Raw genomic sequence first — 22,759 nt, 5'->3', positions numbered from 1 at the left:
TCAGTGTTTTACTGATAATCCCAGAGTACTTATAAACTTGGGGCCATGCCTTTCTTTATCACAACATTTTTGCTGTGTGTATGTACGGATGCATAAAACAGTTTGCTTCTTTGTCCAGAGTAGAGTGTGTGTAGAATAATTCTTTCCCTCCTTGAAAAGAGCAGCATCCTAGCTATGGATATAACCCTGCCAGCTCAGGCCCAGAAGGGGCACGAGGGGTCAAGGGGACAGCCAGTGAGCTCTCCTCAGTAAGGAATTTGTTTGCTAAATTACAAAAAAATAAACTATTCTGCTAAACACTGAGTTGGGTCATCGGCTGAGGTGACCGTGACTCTCTCTTCTTGAGCTTTATTGAGCCGTTGCGGGAGACTTAGAGGGTTTTGTTGTGATTGATGGTTTTCACGTGTCCTGGTGGAGACAGAACCCGTGTGTGTTTGTGTATCTTCCTAGTGTTACCTCCTCAACTGTTGGGTCACTTTTGTGTCTGGTCCTGTTCCCTCCATCCAAACTGAAATGACCTTGGTTTTTAGAGTGGAAGTTAAGGTTTATCTGAAAGTATTTCTCCTTTGTTAGGAACTTAGACTTAGTTTTTAATTTTTCTTTTGAGGAAGGATGCTATCAAACACCAGAGAGTCTAACCTAGAGGTGAGAGAAGAGAGCTTTGGCAGTGAGGGGCGGCTGGCTTCCCCTCACACAAGGAAAAGCTGTAACCACAACTTGCTTAGATGTGTAGGAAGGACAGACCAGAGGCCATGGAAGCTGACAGACAGCCCGAATCCAAACTGAGGAGGCAGCGTGATCATCTTCAAAATCCTGTGCTCTGGGAACGATCGCTCACCCCCCAGCCTGCCGGGGGTGCCGAGGTTTGTTTCTCCAGATTGTGAGGCGGCATTAGGAGAGATTATAGCATGGCAGGCAGACAGAGCGCACCCCAGCCGACTCCTTTTTGGTTTTCTTCCTCAAAACTGAAATTCATGTTTATAATTCACAAGCCAGAGAGCCTGTGTAATTCTTCTGGAAAGGCTGTGTCCTTTAAGGGTTCCCTTTGCTCTGACGTGTCACCTTTCCAGAGCTGCTTGGTGGGTATTGCGGGAGGCTGTCTCTGGGCCTGCCTGTAATGGGACGTGACAAGTAAAGGAAAAGAAAGAACTGACACGGTTGGTGAGCCCCGTGTGAGCCAGACACGGCTGGGCATCGGCTAGAGGAGCTCATCAAGTCAGAAATCCTTGACTTCTAGATACGTGTCCGAAAATGAGCGAAGGCTTATTTTCACAGCAGAACAATCTGGGTGATCCAAAGATCACTGTGCTGCCTCACGGGCCAGTGGAGATTTTCCACGTCCAGGTCTGCAGCCGCGACTTGTCCCTGAAGTCATTTATTCCTTTAGGAGGGGGGCGTCCGGCCAGTTAGTTGCTGTGGGTCCCCCACCTGACCCGGCCTGCTTGCGGTGCTAAGCCCGGCCTGGGTCGGTGCTGATAACACATTCTTTCAACAGGAAGTGCCTCCATTTTCAGTCGTCAGTGGGAGGGTGGAGGCCGATAAGCTGGGAGTGATAACACAGAACAGATTTCTGCCCCACCCTCGTCTTGCACTTTGATCAGAGAAAGAGCCAGGACCTCGCCTGTCGGAGCTGCCTCCCAAAGAAGGAAGGATGGCTCGGCTGTGGGCGTTCGGCTGTGGGCGTTCGGCGCACTCTCCTCTACTGTTGTTCAGGAACTTTCGGGGGGATTAGGCTGGTTTAGGTTAGTGACGTGCCTGCTTTGGCTGTGTTGAGATGTCTGCGATCTGATCCTTTCAGGGATTTAAGTAGACGTGGGAAAACCTTAACCAATTGGCATTTATATTGTGTGTGTGTGTGTGTGTGTGTGTGTGTGTGTGTGTGTGTGTGTGTGTGTGTGTGTGTGTGTGTACTGGGTCCAGGGTCCTAATAAGTTATCTCTGATTTTTTTCCCCCAGATTGAACTGATTCTTGAGAGGTAGCTCTTCAATATCCCCAATGAAGGGAAGGCACTTAAGATGACAATGTGACAAGCCAGGTTTCTTAAGGAGAGTTGTGCTAATTCTAGTCTTCTTCTGCTGTTAGAATGCCAGTTTCAAGAGCTCAGGTTATACTGACGCACCCATCTGTGTACTGTGTTCGGTGTTTTCACGTACCTGGAACTGTGTTTCACACGTGCATGGCTGGCTGGGTTCCAGCCTATGCCAGGTGGCTCAGAGGTGACCTCAGGGGTGCATGGGGGCCCATCTGACCCTCCCTCCACTCTGATTCCCCCTGTTTTTCGTGCTGCGTTATGACTGTCCAGGCTGGCTCATTTCTCAAGTACTGGTGCCTCATGTTTCTGTTCCTCTCCCCCAGAGTTACATTGCAGTAAGCCACTCAATTAAAATATTCAGAAGGAAGGTATAGATGGCTAACTGGTTGGGCCCTCTCAGGTGGTCCCCAGTCTCCCACCCTACCACTGGGTTCTCTTGAAATACTTTTGCATGCACATGGGTAAGTTGTAATTATGACCTAGTTAGAATTTCTATCCTGCTGTTTTTCACTTAACATTGCATTACAGGATTTTTTCCATTTTGTTACATGATCTTATTTTTAATAATTGCATAATAGTTCATTAAGCGGATATCCCTTCGTTCCCAAACCAGCCTCATATTATGAGACATTATATTATCTCCATGGTTTCCACTATTATAAGTAACCCTGCAATGGATGTCTTCCTGTGGGGAGCCTTTCCGTCCCTTTGAATTTTTTCCTTGTATTCCATTTCCAGAAGTGAAATTACAGAGCTAAGCAGGGAAGAAAGTTCTTGATGGCTTTGCTAACTACCTTCTAAGGCGTGCGCCAGAGTATAACCCCGCCAGCCAGGGATGAGGGGGCTGGCGTTATCCATCCCATCTGATCTCATCATGATGATCTCATTAGGCATTGTGACATGAAATTTCAAGTTATTTTTTACTGAGGTATGACTGACATAGAAGAAAACGCTGTGCATTGCAGCATTCCGTGTTTAAATAGTATATCCCCACTTAAAAATAAGGTTCTCAAACCTTGGGCACAAGTACTTGTTTTATTTTTTTCTGACAAACTCGGATGTTGCTTTTGATTTCAAACAAGCTGATATTTTTTTCAGGAGCTCATCACTCACGTAATTTGGGGTTTGCCTGCCATACAGCTTAACATTTTTGTCTGAACAGAGAAGACAATAGGTATTTCAACAGTAGCTTTTGGGACTGTTGTTCAGGTGTAAGACTAATATTCAGGGTATTAAGGTTTCTTTAATGCGGCTTATTTGAAAAAGGGCCGATGAGCCTTTTTTTTTTTTAATTTTTATTTATTTATTTTTATTTATTTATGGCTGTGTTGGGTCTTCGTTTCTGTGCGAGGGCTTTCTCTAGTTGCAGCAAGTGGGGGCCACTCTTCATCGCGGTGCGCGGGCCTCTCATTATCGCGGCCTCTCTTGTTGCGGAGCACAGGCTCCAGACGCGCAGGCTCAGTAGTTGTGACTCACGGGCCTAGTTGCTCCGCGGCACGTGGGATCTTCCCAGACCAGGACTCGAACCCGTGTCCCCTGCATTGGCAGGCAGACTCTCAACCACTGCGCCACCAGGGAAGCCCCCCGATGAGCCTTTTGAAGGGCTGCAGGAGCACCTTGCTTTCTCTCTGCGCAGAGCTGTCAATGATGATTAGAATAAGGTCACTGTTGAGGTGGTTTTCACTTAGCTCTGGCTGAGTTCGTAGGGCTGCTCCCGCCCAGTGATGGCGGCACCTTGCCTGGTGAAGGATGACATTGGGGAGATTCAGTTAGGTCCACGGTCCTTCACTACAATAACAAAATTCTCATAGTATCAATAGCATATACATATGTAGCCTTGACTATTGTCAGACACTTTCACGAGGGCTTTACGTACACTAATTTAATTCTTTTGCAGCAACCTTCTGACATATGTGCCTCTTTATTTCCATTTTCTAGGTGAGGAAACTGAGGCACAGAAAGTTCTAGGTCAGACCCTCTAGTTTCTCTCTCCCACAGAATCTTTTCTGACTCATTGCTTAATATCCTTCCCTTTCAGCTGTCTTGTCTTGTGCACAGACCTCTCCACATCCTGCATGCTTCCAATTTTGAACACCCTTTCCTCACCCACAACAATAGCTTCCCTTCATGGAAAGTTTAACATGGCAAGGCATTCTGACGCGCCTGCACACATTAGCTCACTTAATCATCACAAACATACATGAGGTAGGGCCAGTTTCCCGAGGAGGGAGCTCAGGAGGTGGGTGGCTGAAGCAGGGTAGGATCTGAAAGTCCAAGCTCGTCCCCACCGTGCAGGCTGCCTGCGGCTGTCCCCGGGCATCCTTTCCCCTCTGCGATTCCTTCTCTGACCTCTTGTTCCACCTCCCTGTCTCAGACACTCATAAACTCACGATAACCGTTGAGTGGTCTTACTTTCGAGTGCGTGCGTGTCCTAGTTCCCCACACAACCTGGGAATGACTGTCTCTCGGCCCCAGGGCCGAGGTGCCCTGCTCATGTTTCTTGTTGCGACTTGTGGTGACGGCGGACCCCTCTGCTGTCTCAGCATTTCTGGCCATTTGGGGTGGGCTGCTTCCTGGGCCAGTCCAGGCACCCCCTCCATTTCAGAAAATAGCACTTGCTGTGGTGAAGTCAGATTTAGTCAGATAAATGCAAATGTGCCTTTTTGGGGAATAGGTAGATAATAACCAAGCTGGGTATGACATTAGTCATTTATAAGGGAGCTCACTCTTTCTACTAGTTGTATGATAGCTCTTTTCTAAAATGAAGACTCTTTTTGTAATTGAATATCATCCTTTTGTGTATTTCTTTGGGGGTTAAATCTGGATCTATGTTGAGTCTGCTTATAGCCGAGGTTATGAGCTAAAAGTAATCACCGTATTTGTACGTGTAACTAAATCCATAGCTTTAGTTTGTTTGACAGGATTATTTCATCTATTTCACAAGAATCTATTTTAAATTTTAGACATCTCAGTGAGTTTGTGAAATTTGCTTCTTTAGGCACCCAAAGCCCTTGGTTTACATCTTTAAGTCTGTATTATTTAAAAAGAAGTTTGGGGGCAGGGGTAGGGATTATTGTTGCTGGATTTGCACAAACCTCCGTTTTTGCTAGGAAAGGGAAGGATTTGTTAGCTGTGGAGGGGCCACACTTGGTCTGTCCAGCTGGGAGGGAATTGGGATGGGCGGACAGGGAGTTCCATGGTCAGACCTCCCGAAATCCTACCTCTCAGTCCCATAGAGTTATTGTGAGGATCAGAGAGAAAACCAGATCTTCTCCGGGAGAGGGTAGGACCACGCTGACTACTAGGCCCCTGAGTGGAGCCACGGAGGGTCTGCGACCCTTCCATTCAGTTCGCTCAGTGTCTGGTGCCCTGTATTTCTCTGAAGTGGAGGTAACATCAACTTGGCCAGACAGATGGATGTTTCAGGATTTAATGGGATTGTGAATGTAGAAAAGGAATGCTTTGAAAAGTACAAGATGTTCTACCTGTGTTAAAAAACAAGTATCAGTAGTTTATGGAATGGAACCCTGAAAGCTCAGAAGAAATAATGGGCTTCAGAGCTTTTAGAAGGAAAGAAAGCATGATTCACAAGTATGTGATTATGGCTAGATTTAAAAGAAAAAAAAGTCAAATGCAACTGTTTTCTCAAACAATAGTCTAAACATGATTTTAGTTATTTTGGTTCGATTTTACTAAATTATATCATGTTTGCTATTTGGCTTTTCTTATTTGGATGGAAGGAAGGAATGAAACAAGAGAAAGGTGACCTTTTGCTTCAAGAAATAATTGCCACGATCATGACAGATATAGGATGTTAGCATTTTCTTTATCACATGGTCTGCTTCAAACATGGCCTGTGCTTCTTGGGAAGAATTAAATCCTGTGTATGCATGGGTTAATTTTCCATGAAGTCAGTGCTCAAAAATTTCATTTATCAGGTCTTGCTGAACTGTGTATCTTTCCTTCTCAGACTTTGATAGAACTGCTAAGCCTCGTGGTTCCGCTGTGTGTGTGTGTGCGCGCGTGTGTGTACGCGCAGTGCTCTGCCTTTTCTCTTTTGCAGTGATTAGATTGTGTGGGCATCCTTAAGGCCTGTTGACCTACGTGGTATGGTTTATTTCACCGTCAGAGATCTGAGCGTTTGGCACTTTTTACAAATAGGCCACCTCCAGTTCCCCTTTCCTACCTGCGTCCAGCTGCGCATCTTGCCTGGTGGTTCCTGCCACGAGTTAATGACGTGAATAGGATGCCGTTTCTAAGAGCAGAAATCGCCAGAGTTAGGTCAAGGGCACCGTACCGCCCAGTGAGCAGCTCTGCCAGCTGTGCTACCGTCTCACTTGTCCCCGAATGTTTACCTAGCAGGGACCAGCTGCCTGACAATTTATTGGTAACTGTCTCTCCCCTTCTCTCTCTCCTTCCCTCTGTCCCCCTCTTCCATCAGGCAGGCGCCTCGGTGATGTCTGGAGCAGGGGAGAGCGCTAATCCCGAGAACAGCGAGCTCAAGTACTCAGGTCAAGATGGGCTGTACATCGGCGTCAGCCTGGCCTCGCCGGCTGAAGTCACGTCGTCGGTGAGACAGGATTCCTGGTGTGCCCTGGCCCTGGCCTGAGCGGCCACGGGGAACAAGAGGAGGACACGGCCGGGGCCCGCGGGACCGCCTTCATGATCTTCTTGGCAAGCAGTCCGGACTGGGCTGAGGATGCTGATTGGACATCTTCTTCTGACACAGGATTTCCGTGCCTTTATTTGAAAGAGATGTATCTCCCACGAGGCTTGCTCAGCCTTTACCACCCCAGCCCTGTCTTGAAGACCCAGGGAGAAGATGGACCGCCTCGGGAGAAGGGCCGGAGCAGCTCACGGCCTCCCCAGCCATGGCCACTTCCGGGGTCGGCCAGGGGATTTGATGCCCAGTGTGCCACTTCCAGAAACCTGGGCTGGGAACCGGGGCCTTGCCTGCTAAGGAATATTGAGAGAGATTTTTAAACAAAAGTTTTATGTGTATTGCCCCAATTCATGTGCGTCTTCTGATCGGTTTTGGTTATTCCAGAATTTCTTCATACCTTTTCCGCCCCCAGATTTCACATGCGTTCGTGGAGAAGACCATTCGTTTGGTACACGCCTCTGGAGGCTGGGTCGGTTCTTGAGGTCTCCTGTCAAAAATATCACTCGGTTTGCAGGACTGCATCGTAACTGTAACATACACTGTGACTGATGTTTCTCTAAGTTCATATTGTGTGACTGACCTGAAGTCAGTCTGAATTTGTAAACAGGGTAGCAAACAAAAGATATTTTTCTTCCATGTATACAATAATTTTTTTTTAAAAGTGCAATTTGCGTTGCAGCAATCAGTGTTAAATCATTTGCATAAGATTTAACAACATTTTTTTATAATGAATGTAAACATTTTAACTTAATGGTACTTAAATAATTTAAAAGAAAAAATGTAAACTTAGACATTCTTATGCTTCTTTTACAACTACATCCCATTTCTATATTTCCAATTGTGAAAAGAGAAATATTTCAAGAACAAATCTTCTCTCAGGTAAATTGCCTTATCCATTTGTTAAGAATTTTTGTACAAGAACACCAATATCTCCCCTTTATTTTACTGTGGAATATGTGCTGGAAAAATGGCAACAAAACTTTACTACCTAACAGATAACATTTGTAAATACTCTAGGCATCTGTACACACTATGATGCGGTCTCTGTAGTGTGACTAACCCACAGGCAGGTTGGTTTACATTAATTTTTTAAAAAATGGGATGTCATATGGAAACCTATTTCACCAGAGTTTTAAAAATAAAAAGGGTATTGTTTTGTCTTCTGTACAGTGAATTCCTTCCCTTATAGTTTCATTTTGATACTGTATGTGGCTATAGCTATTCATATAAAGAAAGTGCATGTGATGTTTGCAAATTGCCTTACGGCCTTCTTTTCAATGAATTGTCCTTTTGGAGCTGTTTTGTACCTTGGTTCATTTGAAGTTGGCACATGGAGTCAAGTTATCAACTTTCAACTTGCATTGGGGACAACTTTATAAGTGAAAAGGACCCAGTATTATAAGGCATTATCTGTGATTATAAGCATTCTGTTTAGGATCAATCCTTAAAAACATTTAAAAAGGCCAGAGTTTCTTTTCCTCTGAATGAAAAATACTCTGTGGCCCAGAAACAGAATGATTTCCTTTCTAGTTCCTCCCTTTTACAAAGTGCTGTGATATCTCAAAAGCTCATCTGAAGTTAAAGTCTTTACACTCAGCGGAAGATATAAAATGATTTGAACAGCCCCTTTGTTTTTTCTATGTTGCTGCATGGATTTCAGGAAATCAGGAGGCTGTTTCACAACACAAAATGATGGCATTTCATTTTGGCTCCCTAACTGTGGCGCATTTTTCATGTACTGATTACAGCGGTCTATGGCGTCCAGTCTGAATCAGGAGAAGGGAAGTCTTCCTTTGTGGTGGGGTGGTGCTGGAAGCCAGACTCAGGCCTGGGATGTGTGTGTGTGTGCGTGTGTGTCTGGGGAAGTCGGGGAAGCTCACTTGTACCCTGACACCCTACGGTGGGCTGGGACAGTGGTTAAGAGAGCAGGGTCTGGAGTCAGACCACGAGGTTTCAAGTCCGTGCTCTCTGTGACCTTGGGCAAGTTACCCAGCTCTCATTTTCCTCATCCGTAAAATAAGGCATATAACTCATGAGATTAAGTGAGATAATCCATGTGAAGTGCCCAGCATGGTGCCTGGCACGTAGCCAGCACTAAGTGTTAACTTGACTTTGAAGGAGGGTGGCGTGAGCTCTTAGCACATGGGTGTTTGGATGTCTGACTCCATGTGGAGTGTCTGAAGTTTATGGCCTGTGAGAGTCTGATCTCCCTTGGCTTACCTGCACTTTTGAACAAACCTGGGGAGAATGAAATGAGGGATCCCCACCAGCCCAGGTGGTGGCAGAGATGGTTGCTTCAGAGATATTAGTCTGAGTTTGGCAGATCGTTTTACAGAACAGGGATGGTCTAACAGCAGAAGGAAATTACCCCCACTGACTCATTTTTTCCCCCCTTCCTCTTCTTACGGTTCTCATTACTTTGAGTGCTTTCTGGTGGGTTGGGAGATGTTAGAGTTAATATGTTTTGATTGGAAAATGAATTTTTCTTATTGGGTCTTCCAAAGGATCTTTTTTTTTTTTTTTCTGGGGGTGGTCTCAAACAATCCTAAGATGCCATTAGGTTCTAAAGTGCCTCTTCTTTTTTTTTTTTTTTTGAACACAAAGTGGAAGGAATTTGTGAAATAAATTACAAGGGACAGAAACGGGGAGAGGGCTTCTTGTGGCCTGTCCTAACACAATGAACTCCACTAACCTGGGCCTTTTCAATAACTTGTTTACCTGTAATTGTATAAAGCGTAAGTTTGATAATTTTTTCCAAATACACAATTTCAGCACTCCTCCCCCAAAGTATAACATACAAAAAAACAAGTTATTTCTCACTAGGGAGTACATTTAAATAGAGGTCCAGTCTGGATCTTGGCTTAAAGGCTCCTCAGACCCATTACTGTGCATTGCAGAATTTATGTCCTCTGTCAGCCCTGGCTGATTTTAGGTCATCTTACATAAGTGAGGGCTCTGTCTGGGGTCTCTCCTCAGGGTCACTTCGTGTTGTTTCCCGGTGCCTATGGGAGGGTCAGGAAAGCAGAGGGAACCATTCATTTTCCCCTGCAAATAAATTAACTTCTTGCTCATGGGAAATGTTTTCCCCAGTCCTTGGAAATTTGATGTAATTTCAGATTGTAGATAAATTTTGCTGCTGGGAGGGCAATACAGCAAGTCTTTGGCTCTGCCAGATTCCAGGCTGCTTTCAATTTGAGGCAGTGTGGTGGCTTCAGTATATATACCGGCATTGCCCACGGGGTCTTCGGATCCCCGTGACTCTGAGAAGGTGTGTGGAGAGAGGGCGGGAGGGCAGAGCAGGGATCAAACATTTATTCAGAATAAGGCAGCTCAGGCTAATTAAAATGCGTTTTGTTTCTGGGTTGAAAGAGCAGGTCAGTTTGGTGACAAAACTAGTTACCTTCTGTTGTTTGGAAGCTCTGATGGGCCATCAGATAAGTTTGATTATTTAAAAGGAGAAACAAATATTAATAAATTTGCTAGGCCAGATCTTTCAAAACACAGTCCATGGGCAAAAATTTGGTACCTGCAGCTCTGGCCAGTTGAGACCCCAGGATGGATTCTGTGTGGCTGAATCTTTAGCTGGGGCTGGTTCTGAGCAGACCTCTCTGCGGTGGCCTCTGGGGAGGAGTGTGTCAGGGACAAAGGGATGGCTGTGGGGACCTGCAGAGGAAAGGAATCGTGGTGTTTTCAGTTGGTTCAACTGCAAGATATTAGGCTAAGAGCCTAAGTAAGTTCATAGGAACTTTGGATAAATAAATTACGGTTGGTAGTTCCAAACAGCTTCGAAATGAAAGCTAGGATGATGGAGGTACAGCTCTGAGATTCAGGTCAGAGTGGGCAACCCTTCCAAGCACTGTATAACATCTCCCAAGTCTGCCCTGGAGAACTAGGGGGACAGCTGCTACTTCACCATTTTTCCGGCTCAGCAGCTGTTACAGGGAAGAGATGGTTCCACAGCTGAAGTCACTATTTTAACGAGATACTTATTTTACGTAGTGGGCTTTTTCTTTTTTTTAAAGAATGAACATTTTAAGAATGGCTAAAATATGGCAATTAAAGATGAAATAATGCTTAATTAGTAGAAGGGCTTCTGTTTCAGTTATCAGTGGTCCCTGTGGTAAGATAATCATCTAGGTATCACTGAACTTTGGGACAGGTCATTTCTTCTTTCTGGACCTTAGTCTCCACAGCAAACATAAAATGGAGAAATCAGGCAGTGTGGTCTCAGGGGTCCCTTCCATCTGCATTTGCTGCCCACAGTCCCATGTGCAGATGGTATGCAATGAAGTGATGGTGGGTCTGTGGTCTGGTCTGGGCTCCCTGAGTCCATGACCAGGGAAGCTGGTGGGTTTGGGACTCCCTCTGAGCTCTTCCGGTCCCTTCACCACCTCGGGTTTTTCTGTGGAGGCAAAGGCCTTCTGTTGCCTTAGGGGACAGTGAGGGTGACAGTCTTGGTCATATTTATGAGCACAGGCGCTTGGTAAGAGGTGCTGCCACCCCCAACGCCAAACCTGCTTGGTTTGGGGCTCCTGACATAAAACTTATACAGCGATACAGACCCAGACCGGAAAATGGAAACGTCTGGCTGCCGAGCAGTCCACAGAACTAGGAAAAAACAGCTTTGCTTTGCTTGGCCCATTGCTTCAATATCTTGTAGTTGGTTTTTTATTTCTTGGAAACAACCAACTTTTCATTGTTGTTTGCCTTCTGTGTCTTCTCTTTAGCCATTACAGAGTTTTCCCTCCTGTCTCTCCACCCCTTCCCTGGGTTTACCCTTATTTTTGTGAATTCTTTTCCTTTAGTACGCCAAGACTGGTCTGAAATAATAATAGCAAATATTTATCTAGCACTTACTATGTGCCAGTTTCTATACAAAGTGCTGCACATGTATTGATTTATTTAATCCCCATACCAAGTGAGTGAGGTGGTACCATCCCCATTTTACAGATGTGTCTGCGGAGGCACAGAGAAATTAAGTAACTTGCTCAAGGTTACACAGTGGCAGAGCTGGGATTTGAGCCCAGGCATTCTAGCTCCAGAGCACATGCTCTTAATCACTCCACCATATTGTTTTTTCACCTTGATTTACAGAGGAATAAATTGAAGAACACAGAGGGGGAGCCAGAACTGTCTGAGCCTTGAGGCTATGCCCTTTCTCTCTCCCCTAGCATCTCAGAAATACACAACTGTGATTTGTAACACAGCCATGCCTAGATTGAAGAAACCTAGTAAGTGTATATGTTTCTTCTAGACGTAAGTTTCTTTAGAACACAGAAGGTGGGTGCGTAGTTGTTAGCTGGAAAGTAGTGAATTTGGAAGTGTGCTGTTTTTGAACATTTCACTTATCTCTTTTTCCTGTAACTTCAAGTAAGGCTTGTTATGCTCTTACCTATTTCAAAAGATTAGGGTAAAGCATTTTGCAAGGTATAAAACGCTAGTGAAATGATTAACAGTGGTTAAAGCCGAACACCAGAGAGAACAAGCAATACTTCGTCGTGGTGTAAACTCTTTCTATGCTAGGTTGTGCCAGAGCATTTTTTTTCAGGAAAACGTGCGCAAGATTTTGGCAGTGGTGTCTTAGGCTTTATCTTTTTAAATAGGTGTTCATTACTGCTTACATCACTGTTGCTATTATTATTTTGATAAGTTGCATTACCAGTGATGCTCTCTGTTGGGGCTTCTCAAACTTCTCTGCATGAGAATCACACACAGTGCTTGTTAGAATTGCAGCCCCTGACTCCTTCCCCAGAGAATTTGATTCTGCAAGTCCTGTGTAAGGCTGAAGAATCTGCAGTTTGTGGGCCTTTGCGTTAATTGAAATTTCTTGAATAGTACACAATTTAAAAGTTATAAATGCGAGTACAGTGAAAAACAATTGCCCTTCTCATGCCTGTTTCCTAGCTACTCAGTTCCTATCCCAGATATAACTTCTTAGTTTTTGTACTGATTATATGCATTGACTATCCGTGCATATACAAGCATATGTAAGTAATACTCAATATTTTTTTAAAACACATGTGGTAGTGTACTGTACACATTGCTTTGCATTTTGCTTTATTCACTTAGTATATCTGGGTAGTTCATTATTTAATCAGTGCCCTACTGAAGAACATTTGTTTCCAATCTTTTGCTATTCAAGCAATGTTGCAATTATTATCCCATATCTGTGTCATTTCACTCATATACAAATATACCTATGAGTTTCTAGAAGTGGCATTATTGAGTCAAGGGGTATCTCTACTTTTTAAATTTTGATAGAAATTGCCAAATTGCTCTTAGAGGATTTTCCTACTTGCACTCTCACAGGCAATTTTGAGTGCCCTTTTTTTCCTTAGTCAAATGAGCCTGTTATCCAACATTCTGGTTTTTGTCAATTCTGTATCTCTGAGATTTGTTTTGCATTTATCTTATTGTGACTGAGATTGAACATCTTTTCTTATGATAAGAGCCATGTGTAGTTCCTTTTATGTGAACTCTTTGCCCATTTCTGTTCATATTTTTACTTCCTTTTTCTACTGGGTTATTTATCTCGTTGATTTGAGAAGTTCTTTGCATGAAGGAAATTAGCCCTTTGTCTGAAATATACTTTAAAGATATTTATTCCTGGTTTTTCATTTGACTTTGTTTATGTTTTTAAAAAATCATGATGATCTTTTCTTTTTTTAAAGGTAATTCAGTTTATCAATCTTCTCTTTTATGATTTTGGAATTTTGTATAATATTTGGGAAAACCTCCTCCACTGTTAAGATTATTTTTAAAAATCCCATGTTTTCTTCTAGGACTTCTGTGGTTTTGCTTTCAAGGTTTACATTTTGTTTTCACCTGGAATTTTTGTTTTTGGTTGTTTGTAATATGTAGAGTATACATATATTCAACCTTATGTTTTTCCAAATGGCAACCTGATTGTCCCAGCGTCATTTCCTGAATAATCTATTTACCTCCCACTAATTCAAAATGGGAATTAAAAAAATGTAGATTCTCATATGTCTATGTATTCTTGTATAAATTCTTATGTGGATATATATTTAACATAAATTTTTATATATATTTGGGTTTATTTCTGGATTTTTCTATTCTGTATCAATAATCTGTTTATTCATGCTTCGATATCAAATTGCTTTGACTATCATACTTTGCAATATATTTAGAGGGCTAGCCCCTTCTTATTAATCTTTTTAAAAATAAGAGTTTGATCACTATTTTTGCTTGTTTATTTTTCCATACAAAATTTAGAACCATCTTGTTCAGTTAAAAAAATGTCCCATTGGTATTTTTATTGGGATAATATTAAAAATTTAAATTAACTTAGGGAGAATTAATATCTTTTTTTGTTAAGTCTTCCTGTGCAAGATGAAGTGTGTGTTTTCATTTGTTCAAATATTTTTCTGTGTCCCTCATTAACATTTTAAACTTTTTTTCATGTAGATCTTGTGCATGTTTCCAGGGAAGTTTATTCCTAGGTGTTTCACACTTTTTGATGTTAGTATAACTCTTCTCATTGGTTGTTAGGTATGCTGAGTATATTAAGCTTGTTTCCCAGAATCATTCTGAATTTTGATATCTTTTTTTCAGTTGATTCTCTTGCGTTTTCTGGGGCAATATGCAGTTTCTACTTGCACGGCCAGTGTATTGGGTGTTGGTGGGAAACCCCTGCTCTTGGTGTTGTCTGATTAAGGAAATACATAAGTGCACTTGTTCACTTAAATCATGGATTTGTATAGCTTTAGAGATAGAACGGACCTTGCTGAGGTCCTGCTGAGGAAACTGAGTCTCGAGAGGTTAAGCCCTGTGTATCAGTATGGAACCTGGGTTTCCAGAGTCCTTGCTCAATGGTCTTGGCTCTGGGCTAGGCTGAGAGATCACTGAGTGAAACTTGAGAACCAACCACTGTGAGTAAAAGCTTGGCCTTTGGCAGAGCCTGGCAACTTCTTACTACTCTGAGCATTGCTTCATTCATCAGTTTAGGAATGAACAAGCTACTGAGACTTGGGCCAGTCTGGTTTTTCAAAGATTGCGTACATCCCCAAACACCAGCTCTGAGTTATCTCCAGGGAGCAGCACAAATGACCATTGGTCTCCAGTGAATCATCAGGCTGCATCTGCTGGAATAAGTGAAAGCATTGTGAGAGCAGGAAATCGGGACAAACACCTACACTTGCTAACCCAAACAGCTTCCCTTTCTGAGCCCCTGGAGATCAGTTATCACCAAATGGAGAGATAGACTCTGCAAAGTTTTTGCAGGCCTCACAGCTTGTAAATAAGAGACTGCATTCTTCATTCTCCCCTCGTGTTGAATCTGGCAGAGGGGAGATCTCTGGCTCCAATCAGCTGGGCAATGACCAGTAGCTGGGCTGGCTGGGAGAGAGTGATGACTCCAGTTGAATGAACTTTGTAAACCCGCTCTACTTAATTCAGAGCACCCTGTATTTTGAGAACACAAGGCATCTTTTTCATGGAAAATCATGCTGGGAGCACCTGCTGTATATTTCCTATCACTTATAAAGCCAAATACCAACTGGTCCCTGTGGAACACACTGCGTGATTACACGATATTTAACATTTCTATAACTCTTATCCTATTTACTCTTTCTTACACATTTATTATTCTTTGTACTTTTACCAGGACTTCCTTTTTTAAAAAAAATTCTATTCTTCCATTTACATTTTGTTAATGACTTGAGTCTACAATGAACATTTCTGACTCTTTGATACCACTAGATTCAGTGATGGACTTTCCAGTTGGGTCCTTCTAAGAGAAATTCCCAAAGGTGCCTCCCCTCATTTACAAATGGGCGAGAGATTCTTTTATTTTGGAACTGACGGTAGGAAGCCTTTATATCTTGGATCGGGGCTGTGGAAGGAGCTACTCCCGGTTCAGCCTTCCTTCCTTGACCTCTTTCAAGCATTTGACATTGTGGCCCACTCTGTTCTTCCCGAAGCCCCCCCTTTTGACTTTCATGATGTTATAGATAAATCAGGGGCTCGATAAAATGGAGACACTGTGGACTTTGGAGCCGTGCAAACCTGGGTTAGGATCCTGGCTCTACATACCAGCTCTGTGGCTTGACCTGGTTACTTAACCGCTCCAGGCTTCAGTCTCCTTACTTCAAGATGAGCAATGTTACCACCTGATGGCAAGGCTGATGGCATCAACCTTGAAGCCTCACTCAACTTCAGCTTTGTGAGGGGAGGAGCAACGTTTGCAACCCCAGGCATGGGGCTAGCGTGGTGCCTTCACGAGACAGACACTCATTGCTTTCTGCTCCCTGTGTGCAGCCTAGAACAACAACATCATTCATTCATTCATTCTCTATCTTTTAGTCAGGATTCTCCAGAGAAACAGAGCCATATGTGTATGTTTATGTGTATATATATATATATATATATATATATATATATATATATATATATATCTTTCTCTGTGTGTGGATATCTATCTCTTTCTTTCTTTCTTTCTCTCTTTCCTTTCTTCTTATCTAAAGATATTTATTTTAAGAAATTGGCTCACTCGATTATTGTGCGGGCTGCCGAGTCTGAAGGTTGAGTTGATGTTGGAGCCTTGAGTCTGAATTCTTGCTAGAAACTCAGGCAAGATTTCTATGTTGCATTCTTTTTTTTTTTTATTAAAGTATAGTCGATTTACAGTATTGTATTAGTTTCAGGTGTACAGCAAAGTGATTCAGTTATATATATATATATAACATACATATATATACGTATATATATAACCTGTATATATACTTTTTCAGATTCTTTTCCACTATAGGTTATTACAAGATATTGAGGGACTTCCCTGGCGGTCCAGTGGTTAAGATGTTGTGCTTCCAATGCAGGGGGCATGGGTTTGATCCCTGGTCGGGGAACTAAGATCCCACATGCCGTGCAGCCAAAAAAAAAAAAAAAAAAGATCCTTAGGTTGTCTTGTATTTTCTATGGTGACAATCATAGTATCTGCAAATAAAGGACAATTTTAAAAAAAGATACTGAATACAATTCTCTGTCCTATATAGTAGGTCCTTGTTTATCTATTTTATATATAGTAGTGTGTATCTGTTAATCCCAAACTCCTAATCCCTCCCCTCTCCTTTCCCCTTTGGTAACAATAAGTTTGTTTTCTTTTTTTTTTTAAGACAATTTTTAAAAATAAATTTACTTATTTTATTTATTTATTTTGGCTGCATTAGGTCTTCGCTGCTGTGCACAGGCTTTCTCTAGTTGTGGCGAGTGGAGGCTACTCTTTGTTGTGGTGTGCAGGCTTCTCATTGCAGTGGCTTCTCTTGTTGCGGAGCACGGGCTCTAGGTGCGTGGACTTCAGTAGCTGTGGCATGTGGGCTCAGTAGTTGTGGCTCGTGGGCTCTAGAGCACAGGCTCAATAGTGTGGCACATGGGCTTAGTTGCTCCGCGGCATGTGGGATCTTCCCAGACGAGGGCTCGAACCCATGTTCCCTGCATTAGCAGGCGGATTCTTAACCACTGTGCCACCAGGGAAGTCCGGATAAGTTTGTTTTCTATGTCTGTGAGTCTGTTTCTGTTTTGTAAATAAGTTCATTTGTATCATTTTTTTTAGGTTCCACATATAAGTGATATCATGTGATATTTGTCTTTGACTTACTTCACTTAGTATGATAATCTCTAGGTCCATCCATGTTGCTGCAAAGGCGTTATTTCACTCTTTTTTATGGCTGAGTAATATTCCATTGTATATATATATTACCACATCTTCTTTATCCATTCATCTGTCGATGGACACTTAGGTTGCTTCCATGTCTTGGCTATTGTAAATAGTGCTGCTGTGAACATGGGGGTGCTTGTATCTTTTCAAGTTAGAGCTTTTATCTTTTCTGGATATATGTCCAGTAGTGGGATTGCTGGATCGTATGGTGACTCTTTTTTTTTTTTTCTTTAAAGGAAACCTCATACTGTTTTCCATAGTGGCTACACCAGTTTACATTCCCACCAAAAGAGTAAGTAAGAGGGTTCCCTTTTCTCCACACCCTCTCCAGCATATATTATTTGTAGACTTTTTTTTTGAATTTTTGAATTTTATTTTATTTATTTTTTTATACAGCAGCTTCTTATTAGTCATCAATTTTATACACATCAGTGTATACGTGTCAATCCCAATCTCCCAATTCATCACACACACCCCCCCCACACCACCACTTTCCCCCCTTGGTGGCCATATGTTTGTTCTCTACATCTGTGTCTCTATTTCTGCCTTGCAAACTGGTTCATCTCTACTGTTTTTCTAGGTTCCACATATATGCGTTAATATACGATATTTGTTTTTCTCTTTCTGACTTCACTCTGTATGACAGTCTCTAGATCCATCCACGTCTCTACAAATGGCCCAATTTCGTTCCTTTTTATGGCTGAGTAATATTTGTAGACTTTTTAATGATGGCCATACTGACTGGTGTGAGGTGATACCTCACTGTAGTTTTGATTTGCATTTCTCTAATAATTAGCAATGTTGAGCATCTTTACATGTGCCTGTTGGCCACCTCTATGGCTTTGGAGGAATGTCTGTTTAGGTCTTCTGCCTCTATGTTGCATTCTTGAGGGGAGTTTTTTCCCTTGTGAAACCTCAGTCTTTGCTCTTAAGGACTTCCACTGATTGGATGATGCCGAGCCACATTATAGAGGGTAATCTACTGTACTCAGTCCAGAGACTGGTATTAGACCAAACAACTGGGTGCCATAGCCTAGCCAATTTGACACATAGAGTTAACCGTCACATTCTACAAGCTTGGCCATCGAACCTTAGTAACTGGGCTTCAGTCTAAGGTTAAAGGGCTTAATTGAAGTAGACATTGTGATGACACAGCTTGGAGAGGGCCTTAGGGATCTGTTAGAACTCACTCAGGATCAGTATTCTGTGTTGGGTATTACTTGGGGACTCTCTCAAGGTTCTTACCAAGGGGGAGTTTTGTAGAAGGGGTGCTGTGCAGAAGTGTAGGAGCTGCCTATTGCCATCCCGTCACTTCTGGGCTCGGCTCTTGCGTGGTCTGGCTGTGTGACCCGGGGCAAGTCACTGGGCTCTTCTGGGCCTCAACTTACTTGTTTACAAAGGGCGACATTTAGACCTGATGTACTTTAAGTTCCTTCCTCACTTTTCAGCACTGGATTTCTCTACTCCTCTTTTGGTACAAGATTTGCAGAGACTTGGTAGGAATTTACAGCTTGTGATTGCTTCACTTCTTTTGAAAATGGTCCCATGTTTTCAAATAGCATTAAGAATTGATGTCACATGTGTTTATTGCCCCAAAAAGTGATGCCTTTTTTATCACTGTGATGTGATGATGTCATTCATCTAGTGAGTACTTCACAGGTATTTTTAAAAATTAATTAATTAATTTTTGGCTGCATTGGGTCTTTTTTTTAAAATATAAATTTATTTATTTATTTATTTTTGGCTGCGTTGGCTCTTCGTTGCTGCATGCGGGCTTTTCTTTAGTTGTGGCATGTAGGGGCTACTCTTCGTCGCGGTGCGCGGGCTTCTCATTGCGGTGGCTTCTCTTGTTGCCGAGCACAGGCTCTAGGTGTGCAGGCTTCAGTAGTTGTGGCTCGCGGGCTCTAGAGAGCAGTCTCAGTAGTTGTGGCACACGAGCTTAGTTGCTCCGCGGCATGTGGGATCTTCCCGGACCAGGGCTCGAACCCGTGTCCCCTGCATTGGCAGGTGGATTCTTAACCACTGCGTCACCAGGGAAGTCCCCATAGGTATTTTTTGGATTAAAAATATTTTTAAAAGTATGTCTCATTAAAAAGACATGTTCATAGTGGAAGCTCCAGGGTAAGGGATAGGTAGACTCCAGGGTAATTATAGGTAGACACACCCTCTGCATTCATTTTCTTGAAGTTTAGCAATCTGTAAAGTATATTGGAAAGAACCAAGGCTTTGGAAGAAGACTGAACTGGACTTAAACCTAAGCTTTTCCACTTACCAGCTGTGTGAACTTGGTCATAGAATTTAACTTCCCTGAGCCTCAGTTTACTCACCTATAAAATGGGAGTAATGGGATGTCACGACAGGGTTGTCGTGAAATTAAATGAAATGCTGTGTGTGAACTGCCAAGCATAACACTTGGCACAGAGTAAACTTGAAATAAAACTGAGTTCCTTTCTCTTCCCTTGGATTTTTTCTGATGTTCTGGAACCCTGCAGTGCCACTAGTAGGTCTGAGGCAAGATGCTCACTTTCAGAGATGTCAATGTCTGCCTTCTCTTAAAAAAAAAAAAAAAGAACCCCACATCAGGATGTGGTCACCTTCTGAGCTTGTCAAACGTGAAAAAGGAGGGTTAAGTCATGTTGCTTTACTTTTACAACAGACGGTCTGTCTTCTAGGAATTGGCCGTTCTTCCATTCTAGGAAGAAGTGATGAATCATTACAAGAAATACTGTTTTCTTTCTCAAGTACCTTATCAATGTAAGTAATTAAAAATAGAACCTTCAGTTGAGAACAATTTTGGGAGGCATCAGAGTGGAGATTGCCATCCCAGGGTTGGAGTCAACATCTTTGAGTTAGTTAATCCTGACTTTTAATCCCTGTCACTCTCTCCCCAAGGCCTCGAAAGGTTCGTATATTGAAAAAAAATTACTTAAAATACAACTTTATGGGGGAGAATGGATACATGTATATGTACGGCTGAGTCCCTTTGCTGTGCACCTGAAATTATCACAACATTGTTAATCGGCTATACTCCAATATAAAATAAAAAGTTAAGAAAACAAAACTAATCACTGGCACAAAAAAAAAAAAATACAACTTTACATCAAAAGACTTAGAATACCATCAGTGAAAGAAATAATGGTAAATAGTGTTCTAACTAACTAAAAACAGGACTCTATGGGTACTGGAGAAAAGCCCTGACTTGCCTGGAAAGTGCCGTGGTGCTGGGGCACTGAGGCCAGCCCACACTGCCCTCTGGCAGGCTGAGCACCAGGGCTTACAACACTTTTTACAGCATCATTTGTGCTGGACCAGGATGGGCTCACTCTCTCTCTCCACCTGGTTTCATTCAAGCCCTAAATTATTGTTAGTTACCATTAATCACTTTCTTTCAACCTTTCTGCTCTTCAGAGAAGATAGGTTCTCAGTTATTCTTTCCTTTGATTGTGGCTGGGGGTCCCGTCACTGCATTCTAAATGTAATTGTAATGGGGACTTCCCTGATGGTCTCGTGGTTAGGACCCCGCGCTTCCACTGTAAGAGGCCTGGGTTCGATCCCTGGTTGGGGAACTAAGATCCCACAAGCCGAGCGGCCGGACAAAAAAAAAAAAACCCCAAGACAAAAGTCACCTCATTAAATGTGATTGTAATGGACACTCCACAGGTAGCTGCAGTAGGGACTTGGTGTCACGTGTGCCCTTAGATCCACATCTTCTTCAGGTTGGTTACTAACCAGCCACCAGTCTCAAGTCCAATTTTACGTGGAGTAAATGAAGACGTTTCCAACAGAGCTGATTGTGACCAAGGGCCAAGGGTTTTGGGTTCTTTCTCTTCTTTTCCAAAGTGGAAAGGCAAGCTCCTCCTTCACCAGACTCTGGATCTCTCCCTACAGTGGATGGCTGACATTTATATGGCGAGAAAAGAGAGAGAAAGAGCGCTAAAGAGGCCTTGAGTGGGTGTTTCTGTAGAGCCCGTGCCCCGTGTTACCCCCCATGTAGTTTGTCACCTGTCCGACAGCTTCTGGACTCTCACCTGGGTGGAGGCCACGGTAGGCGGGACCCCAGGAGGGAGTCCTCCGTTCTGCTCACCTGGTCTGCCTCTCTCTTTGGGCATGGAGGGCAGGGGTCCCGGTGGCCCAGCCTCTGTCCTGAACACACAAAGGCTGGGACTGGCCCAAGTTCCGTTCACAAATTCTTGAAGGTTCACTGCTCACATTCCAACAGGGTCAGGAAACAGGAAGCCACACAAAGGAAAGAAGTACAGAGGGAGAGACCTAAAGACACAGAAAAGATACTCTCTCAAAGCTGGTCTAGTAATTGGCATTCAGCTAACTTCAGGTAGAGAGGACAAGGGAAACAGAGAAGACTGTTTAGATGAAATTTTTTATTTTAATGAAATATACAATCAAAAGAGCATATATGTTGCGTATAATCAGTTTAAAGAATAATTATAAAAATAATGAGATACCACGGTACCCACCACCCAGCTTAAGAAATAGAGCATTACCAGTATTTTTGAACCCCTTGTGGGGCAGAGGGGCAGTTTTCAGTTACCTGTGGCTAACTTAACCCACAGCCAGATGTCTGCATCCACCAGACATTTACATTTAAATATGTCAAATTATCACCTCTTTTGACATTCTCCAGGTAAGAGCTGGTTTTAGCGGCTTGAAAGATTCCCTACTTCCCCCAAACCTATTCATTAACCTCTCCCTGACCCCTGCCACTATTAAGGATTTCCCCCAATTTCTGTCTGCCAAAAAATAGGTTGATAATCCATATAGGGAGACCTATTTCCAAGAATAACATCCATTTAGCTACCCAATCCTTCCTAAGTTCTGTGATGTTGGAGCAATGAACCCTTACAGACTTGAGGAAGCAGCAATACCCCCCTTGGCAGCACAGATGAGGGACTTGACATTTTCGGGCCTTTCAAGGAAGAGGGATGGAAGGGTAAGTGGCAAATAACGATTTTCCTCTCTTTCATATGCAGAATTGAGGCTTGCAACCAAGAATTCTCTTCTTCCTTGTCTGGCCTTTTCCAGAGGGAAGTTGTAAATGGTTTCATCCGTTCTGCATGGGTGACCTTGGGAACTACAAGCTGGGTGTTTGGATGGTGCAGGTAGGTTAGGTCATCCTCAGACAGGTGGCTGAGAGGCCATTCTGAGCAGCACTGACGTCTACCTGCCACTCAAGGTCAAGAAGCATCTTCCATTGCTCATCACTCAAAAGCAGTGATGATGTCACCCACACACATCACTTTATGAGTGTACCTGCCAATCCCTTATTTCCTAGGTGTCACCAGACATGGTTTCTAGGATTTTTAGGTGCCCCTCACCCCATTCCTACACCCTTGCCTGCCGGGCTGAATCTGGACTGACTTTTAGCTCTCT

The 22,759-nt window shown here is 43.0% G+C and overlaps 1 protein-coding gene across 3 annotated transcripts in view; it reads left to right on the top strand.

Annotated features, from left to right (window-relative positions):
- Positions 1–7,863, top strand: part of GATA6 (GATA binding protein 6) — a 30,585-nt gene extending 22,722 nt beyond the window's left edge. For all 3 annotated transcript variants that reach the window (XM_082418700.1, XM_082418702.1, XM_082418701.1), the window contains exon 7: positions 6,475–7,863. In XM_082418700.1, the coding sequence (XP_082274826.1) occupies positions 6,475–6,642 (168 nt within the window). In that variant the 3' untranslated portion in view covers positions 6,643–7,863. The remainder of the gene's footprint in view (positions 1–6,474) is intronic.
- The last annotated feature ends 14,896 nt before the right edge of the window (positions 7,864–22,759 follow it).

Source organism: Balaenoptera physalus (assembly GCF_965194825.1).
Source record: "Balaenoptera physalus genome assembly, chromosome: 12".
NCBI lineage: Eukaryota > Metazoa > Chordata > Mammalia > Artiodactyla > Balaenopteridae > Balaenoptera > Balaenoptera physalus.
Note: the sequence above shows the minus strand (reverse complement) of the source record. Positions and strands in the feature narration are given on the sequence as shown.